A 25,996-nucleotide genomic window follows, 5' to 3' on the forward strand; every position below is an offset into this window, starting at 1 on the left:
GTCCAAGAAGTTTAGTATACACAAGGCTCCTTTTATCCTCAGAACCACCCCTGTCAAGTAACTCAGGCTAGCCACCACATCTCAAGCCTTGAAGGTCACTGGCTGAGGAAGGATTTAAACCCAGATCTCCTTGCTTAAAACCCCACGACTAAGATGGCCAACCCCAGCTTGGGAAATTCCTGGGGAGGGTGAAGTTCGGGGAGGGATCTCATCAAGGATGCAATTATACAGTCTGCCCTCCAAAACAGCCATTTGAGAACTGATCAGCTGCAATTCTGGGACAACTCCAGGCCCCCCTGTGAGCCGGCAACAGCATGGCTCTCTATGGTGCCCTCTTACTCCATATAGGCTTCATTCCACAAAAGCTTATGCAGCAATGCATCTGTTTTTGTTAGAAAAAAAGGTATTTTATTTGAATGGCAAGAGGAATATTAAAAATGCCTTCATACCCACAGTATGACACGGCACAGTCCAGAATTCTACCACTTTGTTCTGTGCCATCTGATTGCTAGTAAGCACACAAAAGAATCAAGGAAGGATTTAAACCCAGATCTTGCGTATACCAACTGCAAAAGTAAGTTGATCCACACAACACACCATCTATGTATCGTAGAATAAGTTTATTTTACCTGAAACCAGGATGGTAGGTGTGATGCTCATTATTGTCAGCATTGAATCAGAACAACCAATGTTATTTACAATTTCTAAAAAAAAAAAGTCACACATGCTGTTTTATGAACTAAGTTCATCATTAGGATTTTGTTGCTGTTAAGATAAACCATATCACAACATGTGTATTGCACCAATGTGTCTCTACGGCTTTAGATTTAAATAAGTTACATTATTACAGTGCAAAATAAGTCTATTTGCACACTCCAAGATATTTTTTAAAAAAAGCTGAAGTAATGGAACTGAAAGTTTTTAACAATTTCTTAAACATTCAACAACAGTACCGTTGTCAATGAATCTGTATAAATAGAATTGCATATTGTACAGAGCTGTTTTAAGTGGTATGTTAAGATACAATAGAGAGTATTGGCTACTTACAACTGAAAAGCATGCATTACAGTCCAATATTGTACATTTTATCAACTATGACGTTTTACACGACGAAATATGGAAAAGGAGAGTAAAACTTGGCCGATCACCACTCTTTTAATTCTTGCTTAGCAGTTTAGGGAGATTGTTGTCTTCATGCAGCAAAGAACCCCCAAACTTCCTTGCAGAGGTCTTTTATCAGTTAAAAACTATATTGCACATTTGTAGATTTTGTATTATGAACTGAAGCTGTAAGAGCACCACACACTTCCTTCACAGAACACGAGTTTTCAGTTCTATTTTTTCCTCCCTCCCTAGGGAAAGAATTTTGTTTCCGTTTTCATTTACAAGACTCATGCAGATGTTTTCAGTAGATGCGTAGCTAAAGACGCATGCACACAACAAAAATTAATCTTACGTTTCTGCAAAATTTGTTTAGGGCTATGTGATTACTCCAGTTTTGCTGAAAAGGAAAAAAAGAAAGAGAGAAAGAGAAAGGTAAAGTTAGTTGGAAAGATGGATACAAAGGACTTAATAAAAGCAAGACTTAAAAATTAAAAGCTTCAATAGAGATAGCAGAAAATGTTAAGTTTGACTACTGGCCTCCCATCTTCCCATGGAAAACACAGGTTAATTGAAAAGCATGAGTAAGTTAAAAGCCAAAGGAATACTCATTTAAGCAACATTATCTTCTACTCTCCCCCCACCCCCTGGCTAAAACAGCCTGGGGAGCTTATGTCAGAGGATTTGATGACTGGAGACCAACCAAATGCCAAACATCTTGATTTGGTAGCTGTTGCATAAGGAAGGAATGGAAAGAGAGTTCATAAGATTATGCATTCCCTTAAAAGGTATCATGGCTGCAGCAGGTTGCTTTAGACCTTTCCTTTCTGGGCTCTTAGCTCCTCCCCTCCAGAATATTTTTTTTGCTATTGCCATAGGAACCAGTTGAAGCTTGGACATACATTCACATATAATACATTTTCTGGCTTGTCTTCATGTATGAAGTCACAAGATAGAATTCTAAAATCATTAAATGTCTGTTCTGTACATGGCACTAACCATTCTAGCTAGTTGAGACATTTAAAGAGAGTCATCAAGCAATGTATTTGCCTGTATGGACCAACTCTAAATGCCCAGCATGCTTTTGCCAAGCCTACCAAAAACGTCTTAGGAAACTTCAGACAGCCTAGTAATTTCTGTCGGTTACTGCAAAAGCTGTCACACATGGGGGGAAACTGGCTTTATTAATCCACTTCTATGCATTTCCTGAGAAGACAAGAAAACTGACTGAAATGGCTGGATCTATCAGCTTATCCCAGGCAACAGCGCTCTGCTTTGCTTGGTTATTCAATTCCTTATTTTATCACCAAATTTTAGTACATTTATCTGGATTTTCCAGGTACTGAGTCAATTTAAAGGATGTATTACTAGTTTGGGAAGCAATTAATGAAAGTTACTAAAAGTATAGCAGATCTAACTGTAAGTAGTACAGGATCTTGCCTTTCCTTCCGTCTCCCAAAATACAATAACCAAGTCCCTTAGAAAAAGAAGTGCCACAGGCTGAGAGCTACCAAGGAATTATCCTGGACAAGCTTTTCCACCAGAAATGCGAACATTGGTAGCACAGAGGATTAGAGGAAAGGTCTTAACCAATTCAATCTGCAAGCCTTGTATTATGATCTTTTTTTAGCTGGCTTTTGTAGAATTTCAGGCTCCCCACCCCCAGGGAGTTTGTGTTAAAGTTTGCAAAGTTATCTTGTTCCTGACCATGTTAATTTTAAAAAAAATGTGACTAGCAGAGATTAGGGAAACAATGATTAAGAAGTGCAAGAAATCAACGAGACAGGTGCAAGGACAGACAGTTTGGGTTGTTTTACCTATGCCTCACCCATCCCGTAATCGTCCCCGCCTTTTCTCCTTTTGTTCATCAGTGTATCTTATCTGTGGTGTCTATGGAAGACACTAAGAAGCTGCTGTACTGCATTTTATCACCACATTTTAGGGCACCTTGCCCCGTGGGTACCCTTCATTTAAAAAACACCACTCAATCTTTTAAGAGTTTAGCATAGGAATTTTTTTAAAATTACCTTTAATGAGACAAAGGGTAGACATTTATTCTTCATAAAATACTCTTCAGCAATCCTACCTCTATCCTTTGAACACAGAATACCTTTATTCCATATACAAGTGGGGCTTACAAATTGCTCATACAAACGGTCCATCTGTAGCCTCTCAAAGTAGAGGAAAAAGCACTCTACACATTCTTAAACACTGATCACTGCCCAAGTACGTCACCAATGAGATTGTCTGCTAAGGGAAAAGTGGGTGAGTTGGTTCCTTGTCATGCCATCTCACAAGTCAAAACGGGAACGTCTCCAAACAGAACACCCATTCACTCCCCAGGGAATATGAATGCCCAGTGCTGTCTGGAAGTAGCACTCGCATAAATCTTTTTAACAATCTTGTTTCATCTCCTGGCCTAGTAACAGCTTAACTTTAAACTGCTCCAATGCAGTTCACAATGGATGAGCTATAAAGGAAACGGTTGCATGGTGGAAAGATGCTTGAAAAACAGACCTATATATCTACTTTGCACTACATTAGACCACTGGCTATCTAGCCCAGCATTTTCTGCTAATTAGCAGTGACTCTCCAAGTTAGTCTCAAGAGGCACCTCTTTCCCATCCATGCGGCAGAAGTTCCACTTTGACAAGCAAAGGTAGGAACTGACCCTACGCAGCAAGGCTTATCTCCTTAGCTGCAGCTTCTCATTTCTAAAGCTGTACATACTTCCTCCTCAGCTATCAGGGAAAGAAATATGGATGGTCCAGTTGGAAAGTGTTGCGAGATGGAAGACAGACTGCATGCATGCTTAGCATTAACGAAATAACAGTCTTCAACAGGAGCAGCACCATCTGTTGAAACAATTTAAGTCCACCAGAGGGGGGAAAAACACCACTTGACCTGGATAGGCGAATGGAGAGCCAAGAGAACCATTTCAGTATCCTCTCCACAGCACCAGCATCTAAACATGCTGCCCCCTCTCTTGTGAAGGATGGATCACTTTGCATGTAATCATCTTGTAGATACAGACATACAGGGTTTTTTCTCCTTTTGTCCCTAATATACCGACTGCCTGATCTTACTCTGACGGCCCATCTCTGCAGGATTCTTTTACTTGGGGGAGTATGAACAGCCGGATTCCTAGGAATGGTTCAGAAGTTCACTTTTGTATGATGTGAGGAAAGGACACAGCCTAGTAACACCCATTAATCCAGGTTCAGCACAGCCCATTAGGGCAAAACAGGTTCCAGATTAATAAAGGCTACTGCAAGTAACATGCATAGAAAGGCAAGGTGGTGGTTAGAAATTAAACCGAAGTCCTAAATCCTGTAACTGGCATGCATTGAAAGATAAATTCTGAACTTTGGAGAGATCTAGATTCAAGAAAGCAAAGCTAAAATGTGACAGAGGGGAAACGCTGAGTGGCTCAAACCCCCAAGTTTGGAAGGGCAGCTGTTTAACTACCCAGCCAAATACAGTCCAAACAGCCCCAAGGTGGTCTTTCATCTATTTTTACATCGATGCTCCTTTGCTCTTTAAAACAAGGAAAAGTTGGAGGAACTGGCAATTGGACTCTAAAGGCCTGGGTCACCAACGCAGGAGACTAAGGTGAAAGAATGGACTCTGTCACTCCAGACGACAGATGCGAGGATTCCAGCACTGAACGTTCCCCAGCCCAGCACATAATTCTCCTACATCTCAAGCAGGCTTAATTCTTCAGTGGAAGGACTGCTGTGTGAAATGATGAGATCTGGTAGATCGTAGGTGGCTATCTAATGGAATAGATACAGAGAAGCTTTGTTGCTGTTCTGGCTAGGGCCAGGAGGCCCACAGATCTGGCTATACCATGTGAGTCAGACCTACATTTCTACCTCCTCTCTGGGCACCGCACTAATTCCTGCTCTTCTGTTAAACAGGCTAGAGTGAAAGCCACTGCAAGTCACGTAGGTAGGACTGAAGAATGGCTTAATGCTTTTAGATTTGTATCAGTGATGGCCTCCTCAAAAGGCTTTACTCAACCTGTCAAGGAACTTCTGAATTTCACTACCAGACATTCATCAAGTGTTTCACTCAGTGCCTGTCACAGTAACCTTTAATCAGTGCCAACCTTTAATCTATCCTCCTCCTAAACAAGAGTGATCTAGTGGGTGAAAGCAGCATGTGTGAAGCCAGCACACTTTGTTGTTTGCCAAAACGTTGCCCTCATGGACTTCCTGCACTAAGCTGGGCTACCGTCATCCCACTACTTCTCTGCAGCACATTAGAGTCACTCTCCAGTAGGAACACTCAAGGAATCATCCTGTTAGAGCACATCACCTAGAAACATACAGCCACGGGAAGAGCTATGGCCTGTTATATCTGGCACAGCTCATGACACCTCTGAACACAATGGGAAGCACTCCAACACCACCAAAGCAACTTTATGTGATAAGCAACACAGGACTGGTATCCAAGCACCTCCAATTTCTTTTGAGGGGGGGAGAATACCATCTATGACTCAAGGCTCTGGAAAAGCTCCCACTACAAAGCCATTTTAGAGATGCTGACAGTTGCTAATGGAGAATGAATGCAATTTTAGAATAAAAGCTACAATTTTCTGAGCCTCTCAGGGCACTGCTCCCACTAGGTTAGTTCTGAAGATTAAGCGGATAAGAAATTGCAGGCACAAATGCCCTTGCGCTTCAAGTCATTTGGGCCTTTTGCTACTGGATGTACAGCATGCAGAGTGGTGATAATAATGTAGCACAGCAGAATATCTGACAGAACGCAGCATGGAATGGAGGAAAAATTAGCATTTATTCTTTGACATGTATACAGCATATGCTTTTTTTAAAAAAACAGCACATCACCACTGGAATGGTGAAATGGAAAAGAAATACTCACTTCAGTCGATGAATGTTGGAAGGCATTGGAGAGAAACACCACACAGTTAGGAATGTTAATGAACTTACACATTGTTGGTACAGGACTCAATTTGGAGGGGAAGAACACGACATCATGCGCTAACATTTATCTTAATAGAATGACGGTGGTTAGTGCCACATTAAAAATAAAAATAGTTCTATACAATATGTTCATTTGGTCATGTGGTATTTACAGATTTTACAAAACACACACACACACACACAGAGAAATTGGTTACTTTTCCACATCAGACTAGAAGAAAGTGGCCAGCAGACTATGTCCCAAGATGTGTCACTGACAGTTAGAGGATAAGCAAAAAAAACATTTGAGATCTCCAGCTGTGCAAATCTGAGTTGTTTGCTTCCTGGTCCCATTACCAAATGCTCAGATTTAAAAACAAAAACAAGGAACAGAAAGTTTGACACATGAAAATTGGTAATTAAGAAGGAACTAAATTTCCTAGGGCTTAATGAAAAGAAAGCCATAGAAATCTCTTAATTAAATTTTTATTATTATTTTTTACTCCTTCCTTGAAGTCCATTCAGGTCGCCTTCTCCCTCTACTGCTTCTCCCCCACCCTCCCAGAACAGGCAATGCTGGTGAAACTATGCTGTTACAATAAAAATAAGACATTTAAATAAATAATCTTTTTAAAAAATCTCTACTTGTGTTAAGGGGAGATGCGGGGGCAGAAACACCACCATACAACATTAACAGGTTGCACTTGGAATGATATTTTCTGCACTAGCAAGAATAGACATACCTCTCATAAAGACAGGTGTAAACAAAATTAAGTAAGAACCTAAAGTACAGGAAGGGGAGGAGAAGATGGGAAGAAGAACAGAGGAGGGGGGACTAGAAATAACGCTGAGGTAGCCATATATTCTGCCCAGTGCAGAAAAAGCCCAACTGAATGACAAATTAATTTTAGATGACCATGCAGAAGACACACACAACTGCATGCTTTTAGTTTGAGAGAAAAAAAGACACACAAAAACATTCATTCCCTAAAATCTGCTACCAATCAAAGTTTGCTAAATAGTGTCCACTGGCACTCCCCCCCTCCCCGCAAAACACTTTTGTTTTTACAAGGATGAGTTAACTATTAAACAGAACACTGTACATGCTTCTCCTCTACAAAAAATATTTGCATAAAATAGTGTTAATTTCTCTGTACATGTCAATGGACACCCTAGTCGTGTATAAAAGAGGGGAAAAAATACTGCTCCCCTACTGGAGTCAGGGAAAAAAAAGAAAACCCAAAAATCTAGGAATATGAAACCTCAGTCACCGGCAAATATGTTCATGTGAAAATTCAGCAGAATAAGACAATTGCTTTAAACAATAAAAAAATTGATTAAGTTAAACATCTTTGTCAAACTGTTATCACTTCAGGTCAAGACAAGAACATGTCACTAAAGTTAGTGTCTGTGCTATACAGCCAGATAACCAAGGGCAAGGTAATGAGTACAAACGGCCAGGAAATCCCTTCAGTGCATGCAGACAGAGGACGCGGTTTGGTGGCAGGAGGCAGACTCTCTTTACCAGGTTCTAAGTAGTTACGCGCCACAAATTTAAGTGTCTCATCCAGCAGAATGACAGGTAGTGAGATTTTCAAAACCATCAGCCACTGGGTCAGATTCAGAGGTGTGATTTGGAAGATCAGCTGGGAAACAGAAGAGAAAAAGCAACTATTAAAGCCTTTGTATAACAGAGCAAGGTGGCTAGGCAGAGCCATGGAGGTGGATAAGAAAGTCTGACAAGATTAGGCTGGATGAATACTTGTCAGAGATGCTTTAGGCTGATCCTGCACTGGGCAGGGGGTTGGACTAGATGGTCTGTATGGCCCCTTCCAACTCTATGATTTGCCCCAAGACCTGTGCTTTGCAAACTTACTGGAAGTGGCTCCACATAAAGGATGAGGAAATGAAGAGACATGGACAAGCAAATGGAACCCAGCAGCCAGACATTCTCCCAAGGAGGCATCCGTAACAAGGATTGGTTCTCCGACAGGCTGCAAGAAACAATGGAGGCATCATGCTTCAGAGTTCCCTAATGCTCGGTTTCATGACAGGCAACCAACACTAGACCAGTTGTACATCTAATAACACATAAACATTTATATAGTGCTTTTCCAAACAATCCTGTAAGGCATGTCAGTAGTCATCCATTTATTGCAGATGGGACACAGATTGTGAAAAGTAGCTTGTTTAGGCCACTTGAATGAACCCATGGCTGAGCTAAGATTTTAAGTTGGGACTTCTCACCTCAAGACATCCCATTCTCAGCCTCCACACTCTACCAGCTCTCATCTCCAACTAGACCACAGAGTTTCTGATGCTCTAGTTCTGATTTCTATTTTTTAAAATTCCTCAGCAAAGCTTCTTCTGGATATTCCAGTCCTAATGGCCATGATATTGTGCATATGAACAAGAGGTACTTTGAGAAAAACACTATGATCAGGATGTGGTGAGGGGCAATTAACACAAAGAAGCAACAGAACAAGGGATATACTGGCCAGTCCAACAATTCCACATACATCACCAAATGCCTGAAGTGCTACCTTTCTTCATCAAGAGCCCTTGTGGTCATAGCCCAGTGACCACAGAGTATTAAGCACCAAGGTGCAACAACCTTGTAAACTGAAAATATCGCAGTGCTACTGGGACCACAGAGGCTGAAATGCAGTCTCCATGGCTTAGAACAGCAGCTTGAGGAATCAAATTTTGTTCCATGCAGAGGCCAAGGCCCATTAATATCAAATACAGGTACAGACTCAATACACCCCTTGCAATATGCACACTGCCACTATACTATACACTGCACACTGTACTATAGTTTTTATGTTGTTATTTACAAACTGCCTTTCAAACTTAACGGCCATCAAGGCCCTTTACAGCCCCTCCCAACTTAAACAATGATTAAAATAATGTAACTCAATTGTGATGGACAAGGACAACACTAGGGTGTGTAAGAGATTGAGTCCTTCTCACCCCCCCAACCCCAGTATTCACTTTCCTTCTTTTTCTTCAGTGGGCAAATGGCAAGACCACAGTGGCGACCACACCCCTGAAAGCAAAGCTGCTGAGCAGAATTCTGCAGTGCTGGATGTTCATTTCTAAGGGTGGAGTCTCCCTTTGCCTGGTTGCCAATGGAAATGGCCCAGATCCTGCTTGACCACTGCAGAGGAAGCAAGGTGTGAGCACGTGGATGATATTCAGTCCTTCTCTCCTGCTCTCTATGTGCTCTTGGGTGTCTCTCTCCATTCCACTTTCCCAAAAAGCTAACACAGTTTCCCTGCTACTTAGGCTATCAATCTACCTAACTTTTCACCTCATCTTTGGCAGTGGCCAAGCAGATGCCTTTGGGGCATTCAAGGCAAGTGCAAGATGGATATTTCTTTTCAGCCACAGGTAATCAAAAGGTGCGCCGGTTTTATCCATTCCATAGTTCCACCAATTTCAGACCTTTCCTCCAACTTAAAAGTCCTTTAAAGGCATCTTTGAATTCCATAAACTCCATCTTAAGATCTGCCAAACTCAGGATTTCAGAAATGAAGGCAAATTCCATAATTGCCCATCATGAGTAAATTCTAACGTTAGGATTTTCTGCTTTCTGTACTCCCATTGCTGCTCCAATGGTGCATAGAGTCTGAAAGCAATCAAGGCAGATTTTTTTCTCTTCTCTTTTTCATCCCGCTTCCCTTTTCTATTTTGTACCCTCTTTTAAAAAAGATAATCCAAGTTCTGCATAGAGAAACACTGAATTTTGCCATGTGAATATGGTATGAAATAGAGAACATCTGCACACAAAAAAGGCAGATGTAAAGGAAGGAAAGGAAATTCCTTAGCTTTCCATTTTACACACACTCACCTGTTGAGGGCATTGCACATCTCAATAGTGACCAAGACAGAAAGAGCCATTGTCATAGGATAGGGAGATTCAAAGACCACACAGTCAACACCTTCAAAATCTGGGTTTTCATCTTTGCACTGCAGGAAATGGCTCTGGAAGATGCAATACACAAGTTAATCTAACGATACCCTGTCTTTTTCATAAAAATTATTTTGTGCTAACATTGGATAAAAAATGGCTAAAGCAACCACTAAAAAGAAATCAGGTTAGTCACATATACTCTGTCTTGTCACAGATAAAAACTGGTGGTCTCTTAACAAGCCATTATGAGATCTCTGTATTTCGCAAAAACAATAAAGCTAAGTTGGCTGCTCTCTGAAAAAGTAAGCTTTGCTCTGAAACTCTAGCAATCAGTGTTTCTATTTCTGAAAAATTGAAAAGGAAATAATACCAGCTGGTAGAAGGTAATTCTTGGGCCACCATCAGCAGCAATAAACCACCAGGCAGCAGCCCCCACTGTAGCAGCACCAACGTAGCCTTCAAGGAAGAAAAAAAAAGGACAAGTAACTTAGTGGACTGAGTAATGAAGCATCTGTGCTGCTAGCTGACCTCACCTGAACTCTCGCCTCCATACAATGGGGTTACTGTGTAACCTTTGCCCATTTCCTGTAATTAGAGTATCCATGCTTAGATCTTGATGCCCAATTCACTGCCACTAGATTCTTCCCAAGAATACATCTGATTTAAAAAAAAAAAGCTGTGCCTGCACACAGTGAAAGAGGTGTGCGCTTTTTATGTAACAAATGTAAACCTCCACCCCCGCAAATCCACAACTGTCTTAACACAAAGTGTGCTTTTTTTTTTTTTAGCCTACGGTAATTCTTAGTGGGTCAGGCAATCAAATAGCCAAGGCACTGCTGGTTTGGGAAAAAAGTTTAGGCAACTCAACTTATGCAGCACCACTGCAGAACCATAGTAGAAGTAGTCTCAAAACTGGCTAGATTAGCAACTAGAAAAAGTATGTACAATTGTACACAAGAATGTATCTTTTAACTAACTTCCAGCATGCAACCAAACTGCAACGTCGTCTCATGACATGAACCCTCCCTCAACTGGGCAGATTTTGTGATGCTTTTAAAGCCAAGAGGACAAGAAAAGGACAGCAACGGAAGGGGAGGAAAGAATGGCAGCTGCTCTGATCTACCTAAGGATCTACAGAGTCCTTAGCTCTGTGAATACTCAGCGAATACTCACATCCAATTGCCAAATAACGGAAAAAGAGCCAGCCAGAGATCAGGGGCTCTTTAGGATTGCGAGGAGGTTTGTCCATGATGTCCAGATCAGGGGGGTTGAATCCCAGGGCCGTGGCAGGGAGACCATCAGTCACAAGGTTTACCCACAACAGCTGGACGGGGATTAAAGCTTCAGGGAAACCCAGAGCAGCAGTCAGGAAGATACTACCAAAAAAAATAAAAGGTACACAGGATTAACCTCTGACCTACTACTCCATAGTTTAACTGTAATACAACCACACCTAATACTGCTCATCACAGGCCTGTTTCTCGTTTTCCATGTACCCATCTACTGCAGTCTGCCACAACCTACCCCAAGACAGGTTACAGTCCTTTGAGACAAATTAGCAGCAGCCATACAGCTGTTAGCACTGACATTTGGTGACCCAGATACAAGTTGCCTATGGAAAAGAGCTTCAGTGCTGTATCTGTCAAGGTGGGAAGCTTTATGACACCCCCCCTTAAATATACAAAATAGTGAAATAACTACCCTTATTTGTGCTTAAAAGCTTTCTGGTTTTGAGATAACCAAGATCCTGGTCAGAAAAATCCTATCAAGGACACAAACCAAAGGCCAAGCTCTGTCAGAGCACTCCCCGGGCCTCCTGAACACATCCTGACAGGCAGGCTTCTCGCCATTTGATTACCTTCTTTGGACTGGATTTGTCCCATCCCACCCCTAGTATTCCATCTAGGAGAGCAAGTTCACTTGCCCATTCCTCAAAAGAACTGCAAACACTTGCTGCACCTACCATACAACCTCCCCAACATTTGATGAGATGAGGTAGCGAATGAACTGTTTCATGTTATTGTAAATTGCACGACCCTCTTCCACAGCAGCTACGATAGTTGAGAAATTGTCATCTGCCAGCACCATTTCTGAAGCTGTCTTTGCTACCGCAGTCCCAGACCCCATTGCAATTCCAATCTCTGCTTTCTTCAGGGCTGGGGCATCATTCACACCATCGCCAGTCTGAAACACAAAATTTGGAAGATGACACAATGGACCCATGTTGTTGCCCAAATTTAACTCTGCCTGATCCACAGCTCCCCAGAATTAGATTTATGGGGCTGGTTGGGGAAGGAACTCTATGTATGTTCATGGACATGCTTACTTCTCCTTCCCAGGATTAAAGCCTAGAACATACGAGCAAGTTACAAACTGAACCCTGTTTCTATCAACCAAGAACTGAGCACCCTCATACCCCCAGCAGTAATTTATGCAATCTGCCTCTTCTATATCTTCATAATTTAACCTCCTGGATTTAACCCCCAATAAAAATCAAGTACCTAACTCCCCCCCCCCACTAGCATACATTTTTCTTCATGCAAGAAGCTGCCACCTGCCACTGGTCTCCAACACACTCACCATAGCTGTTATCTCATCAAAAGACTGCAGGAACTCGACAATTTTAGATTTATGGGAAGGTTCCACACGGGCAAAACAGCGGGCATTTAGGCAAGCATCTCTCTGGGCTGCTGGGGAGAGTTCGTCAAATTCACGGCCAGTGAAGGCTTTCGTGGTGACATCCTCATCTTCCCCAAAGATGCCAATGCGACGACAGATGGCCACTGCAGTCCCCTTGTTGTCTCCGGTTATCATGATCACACGAATGCCAGCTTGCCTGCATAGTTTTATGGATGAAGCCACTTCAATTCTAGGGGGATCCAGCATCCCCACACACCCAATGAAGGTCAAATTGGTCTAAAATAAGAATGGCAAGTCAAGTCAGGGTTTCCAAAGTCACCATGTAGCATGTTTTCTCTTTGTGCAACAGAACAGTTTTGCAATTTTATACCACAGTAGTAATACTTATATAGCAGTCATCTTCACAACAGTACTGTGATGATATTAATCAGAATCAGAATGTTTATTGCACATGGCCAAAGGCCATCAAATAAAACTCTCAAGTAATTAAAACATGCAAGTAAAACATGAAAAATAAACAATAAAGCTATAGTGTTAAAAACACGTAAAGGTACAGTAAAACACATTAGCACCTCTGTTATAGTCAGGTGAAGGATGTTGATCAGCACTGTTCCCATTTTACAGATAGCAAAGGAAGGCAGAGAGACTGCACTGCCCTAGATAAGCCCATTAAGTCAATGATTAGATAGACTTGAACCAGGAGCACTTGGGTCAAAGGATGAAACACCATCCAGGCTGCCTAATGAGAAAGGTTTTTACCCATCCCCCTTGAGGCACAACTATTCTCTCAATGGAGGGGACTGCTGCTATGCAGGCACAGAGATAACAAAAACCAAACAAAAACCTTACACTAAACTAACCTCATAATTAATGAAGTTTGCAGAATCCTCCAGGTTCATTTCATCCCTCCTAGGTGGATTGTCATGTGTTGCCAGAGCTAGACATCGCAGAGTGTCTCTGCCCGTGCCCCACTCTCGAATGACAGTCAAAATCTTCTGCTTAATACCTTGTGTCAATTGCACTTTAGTGCTTCCAACCCGGATGTGTGTACACCTGTCGATCACACCTTCGGGAGCACCCTGTAGGAATATAATGTAGAAAACAATTAGCCTCACTAGTGAGAATCAAGTTGACTCATTTGCCTTCCTGCCACAGAACCATTAAGAGCACATGTAAAGCAGCTCTCTCTCTCCAGGAGCTGAAATACTGAACATGAATTTTGGGGGGGGGGGGACTGTGCTGCAATTTTATTTTGGCAAAACTTCAAGAGCCATGCTGCCTTTTAGCTAATTACAGAAGAATACCCCTGTAAGCATGCTTACCTTAATGAACATCTTGCTCATGGCTGTCCGACTGGGCTTGTTAGGAGAACAGTAAACAGACATCGACTTTCTATCTCTTGAGAATTCAAGAGTGAATTCTTTCTTCATGAGTTGCTTTATCACCTGGAAGGGGAAAAGGAGAAATACCAGAATTGCACTGCAATGAGCTTGCACAAAAAGAGATTTAATGGTTTTTTTGGGTGTGCATCACAGTTGAACTACTGACCGAATTGCAAGCATTTGCTCGTTCAATTCTGGACAATCCTTTCAATTCTGTGTCGAATACGTTCATCTTCTCAACCAGACAAGTGAGGGCAGTCTCTGTTGCTTCTCCAACTTTCTCATACACTCCCTTAGCCTTCATTCAAAATCAAAACATATTACTATAATCACAGACTGACCAATCATCACATCTGTGAAGGACATGGTAAAACACGTGACCACAAAATCATTTAGCATAAACAAAACATGGTAACGCAGAAATGGTACGTTCTCCTTAATATAGTTTTGTACTAATCTTTGCTTTCCAACAGCCACATCTTTTAAAAATATTATCTTGACATTTCCAGTCTGCTACACTTTGAGCCTTGTTTGCAAACAGCAGGCTCCAGCAACATCTGAACCATACATCTGCTCATGTGTATTCCGTGAAAGTGTAAGTGGATCAGTTTAACTTCAACCCCTTGCTGCTCAAGATTTTTCTCCTGGGCCCTTTTGCTACTTATTCACTCCTATTTCTATCACTCTATCACCTTGTTTTTTGAATGCAAGGAACGTGTATCAATTCACCTCTTTTCAACCCCACTAATAACCTCTACCCAACAGAATCATTCTCTTTCACACATTGTGTTCTCTTTTCCTCCACTTTTTTTTACCAATCTCTCCTTAGCCTTCACCTATCTCCTAACCACTTAACTGCAATACAATAGAAACGCAAGATTTCATCAGTACATTTGTAAGCTGCTTTCTTTGCCATCAACTGGCAACTTAAGCAGAATTCCTTTAAAAAAAGAGAGATAACCCTTGAGAAGCAGGAGTGGTGTTTTCCTTTACTAGCCATATTGCTGACTGCACAGAAAGCATTCAGCATACTGGCCAATGTAAACAGTAACCATTTTGTTTGCTCTCTTGCTCTTGTATTGGAATGCAATAGACTCACCTCATTGAAATCCAGAGAAGAATCGTTGCAGAGAGCACAAATAGTTGCCAGTTCTATAAGGCCGTCATACTGAGAGCATCTGACAAGTTTGTCATCTTTATGCCTGTCAGAAACAAATGGACTGTGAGGCTTTCATTCCAGCTGCTCATGTGACATCAGAGTTTACTTGCTGGCAGCTAACAGGGCACACACTCAGCAACTGCTAACTTTTCATATTCACATCCCTTATACCTTGAGTCCCAAAAACATATTTAATGGCCTGGCTTAGGATACACAGTTTCCACCAACACAAACAATGCATGGTGCCTTTTTAAAAAAAATCGTAAGCATTTAAATGAACACCGATTGTGTTGTGCAGCCTTATAGCATAAGAAGGCTATTCTCCAGGTCAATGAAGACTATTATTATATTTAGTAGTCCTTTCACAGCTATGCTGCTTTGAGGCTGTCTGAAGAATGCCTTCTTGCCCCAACAAATGCAGAAAGAATTGTGGCCAATGGAGCCAGTATGAATACTTTCACCTTTGTCTCATGAGAATGTTGCTCAGGGTCAGCCTAGATTGCTACTAAACACAGAAGGATGAGCAAGCAAACTTCAGAAGGGTCCTTGATAGAATCCATTCACAAAAGTACCCAGAGACCTACCTCCCAAAATCTAAAGTTATTACTATTTAGGATCCCACCTCACCCCTAAATAGATTATTTGAGATTTTGCTGAAGCATCTCGTGGAGCATCTCCCTTCTCAACAACTCTATGTACCTGAAACCAACAGGACTTTTGCACTAGTTAGCTTGCACATTAACCATCTGTTCCACTCTCTGAAATCATACAGATTTGAAAAGGCACCACTCTCAGATGCAAATCATTTCTTTATGCAGGGAGAATACTGCCACGTAAAATCATTTGCAGATGTACAAAAGGGGTAATTAGCAAATTGTAAATAATTTAGGAAAAATCAGGAATCACAATGTGTGATAATTCTCATTTCCCAGAAAGGATAGGACACATGGATCCGCCTTGTACTGAACCAGATCATTGGTCCACCAAGGTCAGATCTGGCAGCAGATCTCCAGGGTCTCAGGCAGAAGTTTGTCTACTGCCTGGTCTTTTTATCTGGAGATGCTGGAGATTGAACGGGGACCTTCTGCATGGCAAGCAGATGCTCTCCCACTCAGCCATGGCCCTGCATACCAATACCCATAAAGTATGTACACTAGAACATATGAAACTTATTCTACAACATGCTGGCTTGTTTTGAGAGCGCCTGGGATTTCAATTATGATTAGATCTCTAAATAAGATTTTAAAGTACACAGTTATACTTGCTTAGACCAGTCATTCTTCCAGACATCAACTGTTTGTGGAAAGCTTCAGTTGTCCACAGCGACCAACTCCATCCCCACACATCATCAATTTAAAATTTATACACAATTCAAGAAGATGCCTTTCAGTCCTAATTTGTAGCATCAAACTTATTTTCAGACCATTAAAATTCTAAGCTTGTGTTCTGCTGTGCGTGCAGCCAGACCTGTAAATGGATCATCTGGCAGATTGTTAGCAAGAAAAAACCTCTTACACTTCTCCCATAGGAGCATATGTTGAGCCAGACACTGTAAATTCATTCAAAGAACAGCTATCGCCTTCCACTCTGTCCACAACGAACATCTGTAAGAAAAACAAGTCTACAGTTATCCAGCTGAAGCAACTTAGAATTCATACATTGTGTCAGACATGAGTGCAACAAGTTTTATATAGGTCAATATCAAGGACTGAAGCTCCTCATATCAGCCATAAAGAGACAAAGTGGCCATCATGGAGTTGCCAACTCAGGATTATCTGACTAAATGAAAGACCACCAACAAGTCCTTCTTTCTATCTTGTGACAACTCACCCCACCTGCTTGACCAACATGTCTGTTCATGAGTGGTTTGTCACATCTCTTCTGCTTGTGCAGTTTAGAAGACAGACACAATGATTACCACGACTGATGCTTAAGTACTGCCTACAGAAACTGAGTTGATGAATACCTTTAACCAGGAAGGCAATATTCTGTATTGTAAATCCACACGACTGCTTTAGAATCTGTTTATCCCCCATTAACTGTATTATCATAGCTGCTATCAGACAAATGGGGAGTTAGTACCCCAAGAGTATATAGCATCGCATATCCTACCTTTGAGTATTTAAAATAAAATACAAAAAACAGAATTTTAAGCCCCCAATTTTAGTCCTCACAGCTATGGAGATATATAGGAAAAATATGTTCAGCACTGAGTGCAATATTTCAATTCATGTGATAAAGCTTCTGTGTGAGGCAAGATTATATACACCTTTCCCTCATAGCCTCCAGTCATGACCTTCCTATTCAATCATTCCTTCAGACCCCTGGTCTATACAACTCTTATATCTGTCTGTCTGTCATTTATATTCCACCTTTCTCACTGAGACTCAAAGACAGATTACATAGCGTGAGATTAGTACAATCAGTGGCAAGGACAAGGGCAGGCATTTCCATACAGTGTCAAGAACATTTCCATAAACAATGTCCTGGGGTAAATAAATACAAGTCTATTAAAGACATAGTATTAGCAAGGATCCAATATGAGGTTGAAGAATTGCTGAAACAAAACATAAGCAGTTCTAGGACTTACATGAAACAACATGAAGCCACTAGACAGCTCTTAACAAAGAGAACCAGTATAATGTAGTGGTTAGAGTGCTGGACTAGCTTCTGGGAGAACCAGATTTAATCTCCACTCTGCCATAGAAGCATGCTGGGTGACCTTGGGCACACACTCAGTCTAACCTAACTCACAAGGTTGTTGTGGGGATAAAATGCAGGAGAGGAGGATTATGGAAGCCACACTGGGTCCTCATTGGAGAGAAAGGCAGGGAATAAATAAATAAACAAAAGCCATTCAATACAAGTTCCTAGTTTCGTTCTTGGAATAACAATGTTGTGCAGAAGCACTAAGCCACAACAGTATATTATTTTAGGTTTATGTTATCCTTCAAGGTTTTTTGGGGGGAGGGGGTCAGGTTGCTTTTTTGTGGGGGGGGGAGATCAAGCAAAGATCTCAAATGGATGCCTAGACATACAAGACAGGAAAGAGTGGTCAGGAACTGAGGGAGTATGAGATATAAGAGAGTCACAAGGCAATGAAGATGAGTTTTGGCTGGGGAATGGAGTATTCTTGAGAAGATGGAAAGGACACTTCCCCAGAGAGGGAGTAGCATAGCTCAAGCCCAAGAGAAGCAGAAAGAAGAGACTGGCTGAGAATTCAGTGAGCTCACTGGACAGAAGACTATGCCCAACTTGGGAAATGCAAACCGAACCCAAGGCCAAGGCAGAACACACACACACACACACACACACACACACATATATGAAGGCAGTTTCAGGTGGGCAGCCGTGTTGGTCTGTAGTTGAAGAGCAAGATTCAGACCCAACAGCACCTTAAAGATGAACTAGATTTCCAGGGTATGAGCTTTCAAGCTCCCTTTGTCAGCTGGTACGTAAGTTGGTACAGACCTCCCCTGACTCTCAAAAGCTCATACCCTGGAAATCTAATTGGTTTTTAAGGTGCTACATCTTGCACATATATTATAATAACATTCGATTTATATACCGCCCTTCAGGATGACTTAACACCCACTCAGAGCGGTTTACCAAGTATGTTACTATTATCCCCACAACAAAACACCCTGTGAGGTGGGTGAGGCTGAGAGAGCTCCAGAGAACTGTGACTAGCCCAAGGTCACCCAGCTGGCTTCAAGTGGAGGAGTGGGGAATCAAACCCGGTTCTCCAGATTAGAGTCCCGCACTCTTACCCACTACACCAAACTGTGCATATGCACATACCCCTACTGAGGGAAAACTTATATGAACTTGCAACATTCAAAGGGCTGCAGCGAGCCTCATTTAAGACTTGCTCTTTGCAATTTTCATGGATTTAAAAATTCACATCAGCTTGGATTAGCTACAGTTTGGCAACAGACCACAATGCAGAAAATTATCCCGTAGGATTACTTCTGTAAAAGCTTCCTAAAGAGACAGTCTCTACTTGTATACAGGCAAATGCTGCTTTACTGCTTTTACGTGCTATGGCATCCTTCCAAAAATATGCAACCAAAGCCTCTCTGCATTACTTAACGAACCTGACGCTAACAAAAATCAGCCCCACTACCACTCCATAAGGGATGGGATTAGAAGTACCCTCTTGTAGTCTAGAAAAATGCAAAGAAAAGAACAGTTCAATGTTGCAGTGTAAGAGACTCTCTTCAAAAGAAGGACCTGGGACATTCCTGTGATGAGGAATCTTTCTGCTTTTTGGCATCTATTTCTTTAAGAGACGGCAGTTATGTAATACCCCTGCAAGTAAGCTTCTTCAGAATACAGATGAGCAACTGCTTTGTGTCCCAAAGGCAGAAACAGTAGAGCAGACCAGGGACCAATACAAACTGATGAACAGAAAATTAGAAAAGGGGGGAAATAGTTGTTTTAAACAGACGCACAGACCAGAGCATTTTTTAAAAAAGTAGATACACAGATTGACATCTTTATTACTCATTTGAAATTCTACTCTGATCCAGTAACTCTGAAGAAAATTATGTAAGGCCATGCAGTACAATGTAATGCTTCAGCCCATTTAGACCATCAGATAATTACCTTTCAAAAAAGTCCTTTAATTTAAATTCAGTGTCTCACTTTGTGCTCCCATTAAACGCCTGTTCAGAATTTCAAGCACAAGTGAGGCACAGCAGACTGAAAGTGAAGAGTCTGGCTTAATTGTTAAAGAATGCTACAATACCTAAATCAATTAGCATTCAAAATAGCTTTCTCAAGGAAGAGAAACAAAGCCGGCCGCTCTACTCAGAACAAAGTGTTGTGCGTTAAAGGTGACCTTGGGAGTCCAATCAGAACTCTGCTTATTTCAATCTCAGATAATGCATCTGATTTTAAATCTGGGCCTTCCATATATAATCCAGCCTGGAAACACTAATGCTGTCAAATATATTAGAAGGTACCCAGACCTTGACAAAACAGGAGGACCTTGTTTTATATACTCATGGGCATGGCTACTCCAGTTTCCATATCTATCAAAATTGAACTCAGTCTTATTCTCTAATGTTATCTGAAGGCACTTTAATATTGAATTGTGCCAAAAACTTCAGAGCATTTTGGAAAAGGCTGAAACGGCACTCTTATTCTACAGCCTTTTCTGTCAGGCTTATATGTGAATTCACTGGTTGCCCGTAACAAGAATAATTTCTAGGGGACCTAGTATGGACACTTCTGTCTACTGGAAAAAGCTCCCATTTCTCCAGCACTTTTACATTATTCCTGGATTGCTTTTGGTCAGAAAAAGGGGTCCTAAAGGCACTCTTTATTCTCCCAAGTTGAGCCTAGGACTGAGGGACAAAAGTCACTGTCTTATATGCTGTTCTTTGTGTGGCGTGTAGTATGTCATCTACAGAAAAAGGCCACTTTCTCCTCTTGATCAAATCTAGGTATTACTTGCTGTAGATAAGTCTCTATAAAACACTGAACGATGAAGCCAAACACTGAAGTTGACTAAATCTGCAGCTCTGAAATACATTCTAGAACACAAGTGTTAAAACACAGATTATATGAACCTTACCCTGCAAACAGACATCTGGTTGGTGGTAAGAGTGCCGGTCTTGTCCGAGCAAATGACAGAAGTGCAGCCCAGAGTTTCCACAGATGGCAGGCTTCGAACGATTGCATTTTTTTTGGCCATTCGGCGAGTTCCCAGAGCCAAACAGGTGGTAATGACAGCGGGCAGACCTTCAGGGATTGCAGCCACAGCCAATGCAACGGCAATTTTGAAGTAGTAGATGGCACCTCGAATCCAAGAGCCACCATGGACAGGATCATTGAAGTGACCAATGTTGATTATCCACACAGCAATGCATATAAGCGAGATGACCTTTGACAGCTGCTCCCCAAACTCATCCAACTTCTGCTGAAGTGGCGTCCTCTCTTGCTCAGTAGCCACCATTTCATCACGTATTTTGCCAATTTCAGTGTTTACCCCTGTTGCCACAACCACACCCATGGCTTTGCCTGCAGAAATGTTTGTACCCTACATCAAGAGGTTAAAAGAAAACGGATGAAATCAGGAAACAAAGAAATAAGCTATTAGGTTACATCGACAGATCTTGGGCAGATGCAAAAGTGACAGCAGCGTAAGACATCGCCACTATTAGAACCACAGAACAGACGTGCAAATGGGCTTGAACCCATGCTTCCCCCCACTGTTTACACTGTGTGAGCCACAGTGTGAGCCACTGTGTCTTGCACATGCATATACAAGGCCCTAAGCTCAGCTCCCAGATCTCCAGTTAAAACAAATGTCATGTAGTAGGGTGAGCAATATTTTGGTCTGAAGAGCTGCTCACAGCCCCAGAAGACAAGAGCGAGCTGGAGGGTTCAGTGGTTTGACTCCATGCAATGCAGCTTCATATGTTCACTTGACCCTGCTGCTTTAACTGTCTTCAACTCTTTGGAGTACCTGGATGAATCGTGGACCCCAGCATCTCAGCACTACCATTGCAACAACTTTTAACAGACACAGAGAGTAGTGAAAGTGGCTGGGTATACCCAGAAGTATTTTAGGTAATCCATCAACCTTCAAAGATGGACTTTACTTTAATTGGCCTATCACCTCTCACACCGGAGAGCTCCTACTTTGTATGAATGGTTCTATGAAAACTATGTCTACTTCAACTTTGCTCATTTAATTCCTTTAAAATGTAACCATTTATATAACAAGATACTGGAAACATTTTCTACATCAGTTCCCCTAAATAAAATGGGTGAAGGCTAATTTAACTCCACAAGGAAGGAAGTCAAAGTTACAGACTACTCTCTGAACAATGTGCGCACACAAACAGAACACGTGTTTAATTATTTACTTACAGAAAAGAGCATGTTCTTCTTGTCTTGATTCACCGCACGAGGATCAGGCACGGGGTCTGTGTGCTTAATTACAGACACGGATTCACCTAGATAAAAGTTAGTTTTTAGCCATATTAAGCTTCTCCCACAGTACAAACGTTTTGCATCTATTAAACCTGCTTCATCATAATACAAGTCTATATGGGGTTTTACTATTTAAGTGCAAAAATGATTCTTCCATGGAAGAAGTTATTATTCAGGAATTGTTTCATTTGATGATGAAAGCCAACTTTTAAACAAAGCAACCATTTCACAAAAATCACATCATACATCATATGCATGGATTTCTCAAAGGCTAACCGGGAAGCAGGAATTTTAGTTCACAATAAAATGAACATTTAAAGATGTTTCCACATCAAGAAGAGTTTGTCATTTACTTAATGAGGTACAAGTCCAATTAAAGGCCAATTTTATATTTTTTGCACTAACTTAAAAGAAGCTTCCATTGCTGTACTAACCATGGGAAAGCATTTTGATTTTGAAGACACACCATTACAATTAAAATTAACATTTAAAAGACAGCCATCAGAGGCACACAAACAACTGACACATCTTGAAATGACAGTTCAGGTAAGTAAACAAGATGCCATTCAAAAACAAAATAGAGGAAAAGTCTGCTACCATTAACACATTACCAGCATAAATCAATACAAGAATACTAGAACTAGGGTAAATTGAAAGCTTCCATGAGTGAAAAGGCAAACAAGGAAAATCTCACTTTGTCCTGACAGGTAACTTCTGCTATTGTCAACATGCTGCAGACATCACCTACTCATTCATCTTTATAAAAGGCCTTCTTGTTTTCCTATGCCATGCCATCACTGTCTTGGCTATTAGAAAATACAGGGTTGGTTCTAAGAGTGCTCTCCTGCTAATGGAAGGACATGTTTGGATCCAATCCAAAGAATTAAGCCTCTATAAATTGCATTTGGACATTTTCAGCTATATCATTAACTAAACATAAAATTCAGGATCCATATTGTGACCCATTAACTATGTTGATCTTATACTGAGCATATTATCTCCAAATGTATAGATGGGAGAACAACCCCTTATAGGATCCAGACCTTTCGCCTGTGATGTATCACACATCAGATAGTGGTATCTGACTACTGCTAACATGATAAAGAATCACTCATTTTCATAAACTGAAATTAATCAATCATTTTCTGAATTTTATGTAAGAGAAATTTTAATTCAATGCTTCCTTTTTAACCCACTGTTAAATCTTTTCTTCTCTCTGCACCACTGCCATTCTGATAATGCTCCTTCCATTTTTCCTCTGCTCTTCCCATCCCCAAAGCCTGAACTGATGGAAGCAACAACACCAGAGTTTCACTTCCAGCCATTTACATCAGAAAAGGAATGTCTTACAAAAGTAGGCCATGAAACTTGGCTGACTAGCTACAGAGTGGAAAAATTGGTGCTCCTAAACTGGTGCCAAGGAGAAGAGAACCAATGCAGATGTTCTCCTGTTTCCACCTACACTTTTGATTAGCCTTAGGCCTTCCCATAAAGGAAAAGGACAAGCGGTGGATATCTGGAAGTCCCACAAAGGGCTTTAAATAAGTAATGAATGGGCCTGACAATTAGCCTGTATTTCCTATTTTATATGGGCTAGGGTTTATGTTGGGTTGATAAGCCAGAAAAAGTTCAAAGATTAAGCAATATATTTTTTTTAAAAAATCTATTCCGTTCTTGATATCCAATTCATTTGGCTATGCAGCTTTCTGAAAGTCTGTATTTAGTACCAACATGCACGTTAATCCGTTGAGCAAGAAGGGAAATTAACGCCTGACATTTCTCCTCAGTCTTGCAAGCCCTCCCCTCAGTGGTTCATGCCCTTTTTCGCTTCTCTGGCCAAGAACCAACATTTGACTGACATTCTACAAAACAAACACAATATGGTTGCATTTAAATGTCAAATTAAAAACCTAATGCAGCAACTAGGACAAGATACAAAGAAGTCTCCTCTCCACTCAAGCATTTCTGTTGAAAAATATTTTTTGGAAATGATCATCCAGAATGGTCAAGGATAACCAAGATGAACCTGACTAGGTTATGAATACATGTATGTTTCCACTGAGTCCTTTATTTTTGACAGGCTGTCAAAAATAAACCTAAGCTGGAAGGAAAGGAAGAATTCTCCCCCTCCACAATATGCCAACATTTTCATGGCTGACTTAGAACAGCACTTCCTCAGCTGCCTCTTGTACATGACATTTTTATCATCTGGATACAGGGGAAAGAAGCACTGGAGAAATTTCACCAGGCTTTCAGCAACTTCACCCTGCCTTCAACCTGACCATGAATCAATCCACCCAAGAAGTATATTTTCTAGATACCACTGTCCAAATACATGATGGAAGCATAAAAACTACCTTATACCAAAAACCAACTGATCGCCAAATTTATTTATATGCCTCCAAGTCATCATTCCAAACTCAAATATACATTGTCTCCAGCCAAAAGCTACACTACATATGCTCCAGTCCCTCTGACAGAGATTCTCACCTGTGTTATCTACAACAGAGATTCTGGAATTACAGTACCCCCTGAATCCAATACGAAAACAGATCAACAAAGATACCAAGGTATGATCCATTATAAGATAAGCCCAAACAATCTACAACAGAGATTCTGGAATTACAGTACCCACTGGATCTAATAAGAAAACAGATCAACAAAGATACCAAGGTATGATCCATTATAAGATAAGCCCAAACGAAACAGCAGAACACCTCTGGTAGTCACATATAGTTCCCAGCACAAACCAGTTCAACACATCATTAATGATCTGCAGCCTATGCTGGACAACACTACTCTCTCACAGGCATTGAGAGGCAAACATGTTCTTGCCCACAGATAGCCTCCCAACCTTAAACAACTCCTCGCTCACAACAATACACTTCCGAACATGGACACAAACTCTGGGACCAAAACTCTGGGACCAGGTCCTGCAATAAACCAAGATGCCAACTCTGTCCCCATATTCATTGCAACAACACAATCACTGGACATAACACCATCAGCTATACCATCTTAGGATCATTTACTTGTTCATCTTCCAACATTATATATGCAATCAAGTGTCAGTAAAGCCCTTTAAGAGGTCAGTCCCTTTGCAAAAGAATGGATGGACATAAATCTGATATTAAAAAATAGCAACATTTAAAAACCAGAGGGAGAACATTTTAAATTTGTCAGGACATTCCATCACTGACTTAAGAGTAGCAGTTCTCTAGCAGAAAAACTTTAAAGGAAAATTACATCGTGAAATTACTGAAATGGAGTTTATCTGCAAATTTGGAACAGACAGGGTTGAGTCAGTATATAGGATTTTTCTCACATCATAGATGTTTATTTTCTGCACTTTGCACCCATGCTCTATCAAGCTAATTACAACATGTATTATAGCTAGCTTCCTGACAGTCTAATTTTCAATACCCCTCCCACTCTCTGCGTGGATTATAAAGACTCCTTCCTTTTTCCAAGCTCAAACCTTGGAAATCTAGTTGGCCCTAGATCTTGCTCTCCCTCTCTCCATAATTCTGGGTCACAGACAAGTCATACAAGTTAGATTTTACGAGCACTATTTGCAATTAATTGAGAGCGATAATCAGAAAACATTCTCTAGATTTCAGTATGACTTTCCACAGTAAAAGTTGATTACAAGATTATTGGAAATAAGCACATCATGGTCATTTCAGATTACAGTCAAATTTAGTATTTTAGATATTTAAGTTTAATTTAACAAAACTTATAAACGTGTCAAAAATTGAGAGCAAGTATAACGTGTCAACTGCAACACATACTACGCTTGTTCATTTGGTCAATGCCGAATAGTTGACTGAATAGCATGATGCTGCTGCAATAAGGGCTTTGTTTCTAATTTGCTTTCAGATGCTGGCCAAAAGTAAACCATATCTGAGACAACTCCCCAAAAACA

At 41.0% G+C, this 25,996-nt stretch overlaps 1 protein-coding gene across 2 annotated transcripts in view; it reads right to left on the reverse strand.

Moving 5' to 3' along the window:
- Nucleotides 1–605: 605 nt before the first annotated feature.
- The window catches only part of ATP2A2 (ATPase sarcoplasmic/endoplasmic reticulum Ca2+ transporting 2), a 57,680-nt gene continuing 32,289 nt past the window's right edge, over nt 606–25,996 (reverse strand). The window contains exons 7-21 of one of the 2 annotated variants that reach the window (XM_054996715.1): nt 22,009–22,094; nt 20,708–21,172; nt 16,642–16,730; nt 15,067–15,169; nt 14,134–14,265; nt 13,908–14,030; nt 13,446–13,664; nt 12,526–12,861; nt 11,909–12,129; nt 11,119–11,321; nt 10,316–10,401; nt 9,883–10,016; nt 7,906–8,023; nt 7,555–7,675; nt 606–1,501 (exon numbers count right to left, since the gene is read on the reverse strand). In XM_054996715.1, coding sequence (XP_054852690.1) covers nt 1,488–1,501; nt 7,555–7,675; nt 7,906–8,023; nt 9,883–10,016; nt 10,316–10,401; nt 11,119–11,321; nt 11,909–12,129; nt 12,526–12,861; nt 13,446–13,664; nt 13,908–14,030; nt 14,134–14,265; nt 15,067–15,169; nt 16,642–16,730; nt 20,708–21,172; nt 22,009–22,094 — 2,450 coding nt within the window. In that variant the 3' untranslated portion in view covers nt 606–1,487. Of the gene's footprint in view, nt 1,502–5,882; nt 7,676–7,905; nt 8,024–9,882; nt 10,017–10,315; nt 10,402–11,118; nt 11,322–11,908; nt 12,130–12,525; nt 12,862–13,445; nt 13,665–13,907; nt 14,031–14,133; nt 14,266–15,066; nt 15,170–16,641; nt 16,731–20,707; nt 21,173–22,008; nt 22,095–25,996 lie in introns of those variants that run through there. The other variant, XM_054996714.1, reaches the window with a different exon arrangement.

The sequence above is a fragment of the Eublepharis macularius genome, chromosome 13, assembly GCF_028583425.1.
Source record: "Eublepharis macularius isolate TG4126 chromosome 13, MPM_Emac_v1.0, whole genome shotgun sequence".
Lineage (NCBI taxonomy): Eukaryota > Metazoa > Chordata > Lepidosauria > Squamata > Eublepharidae > Eublepharis > Eublepharis macularius.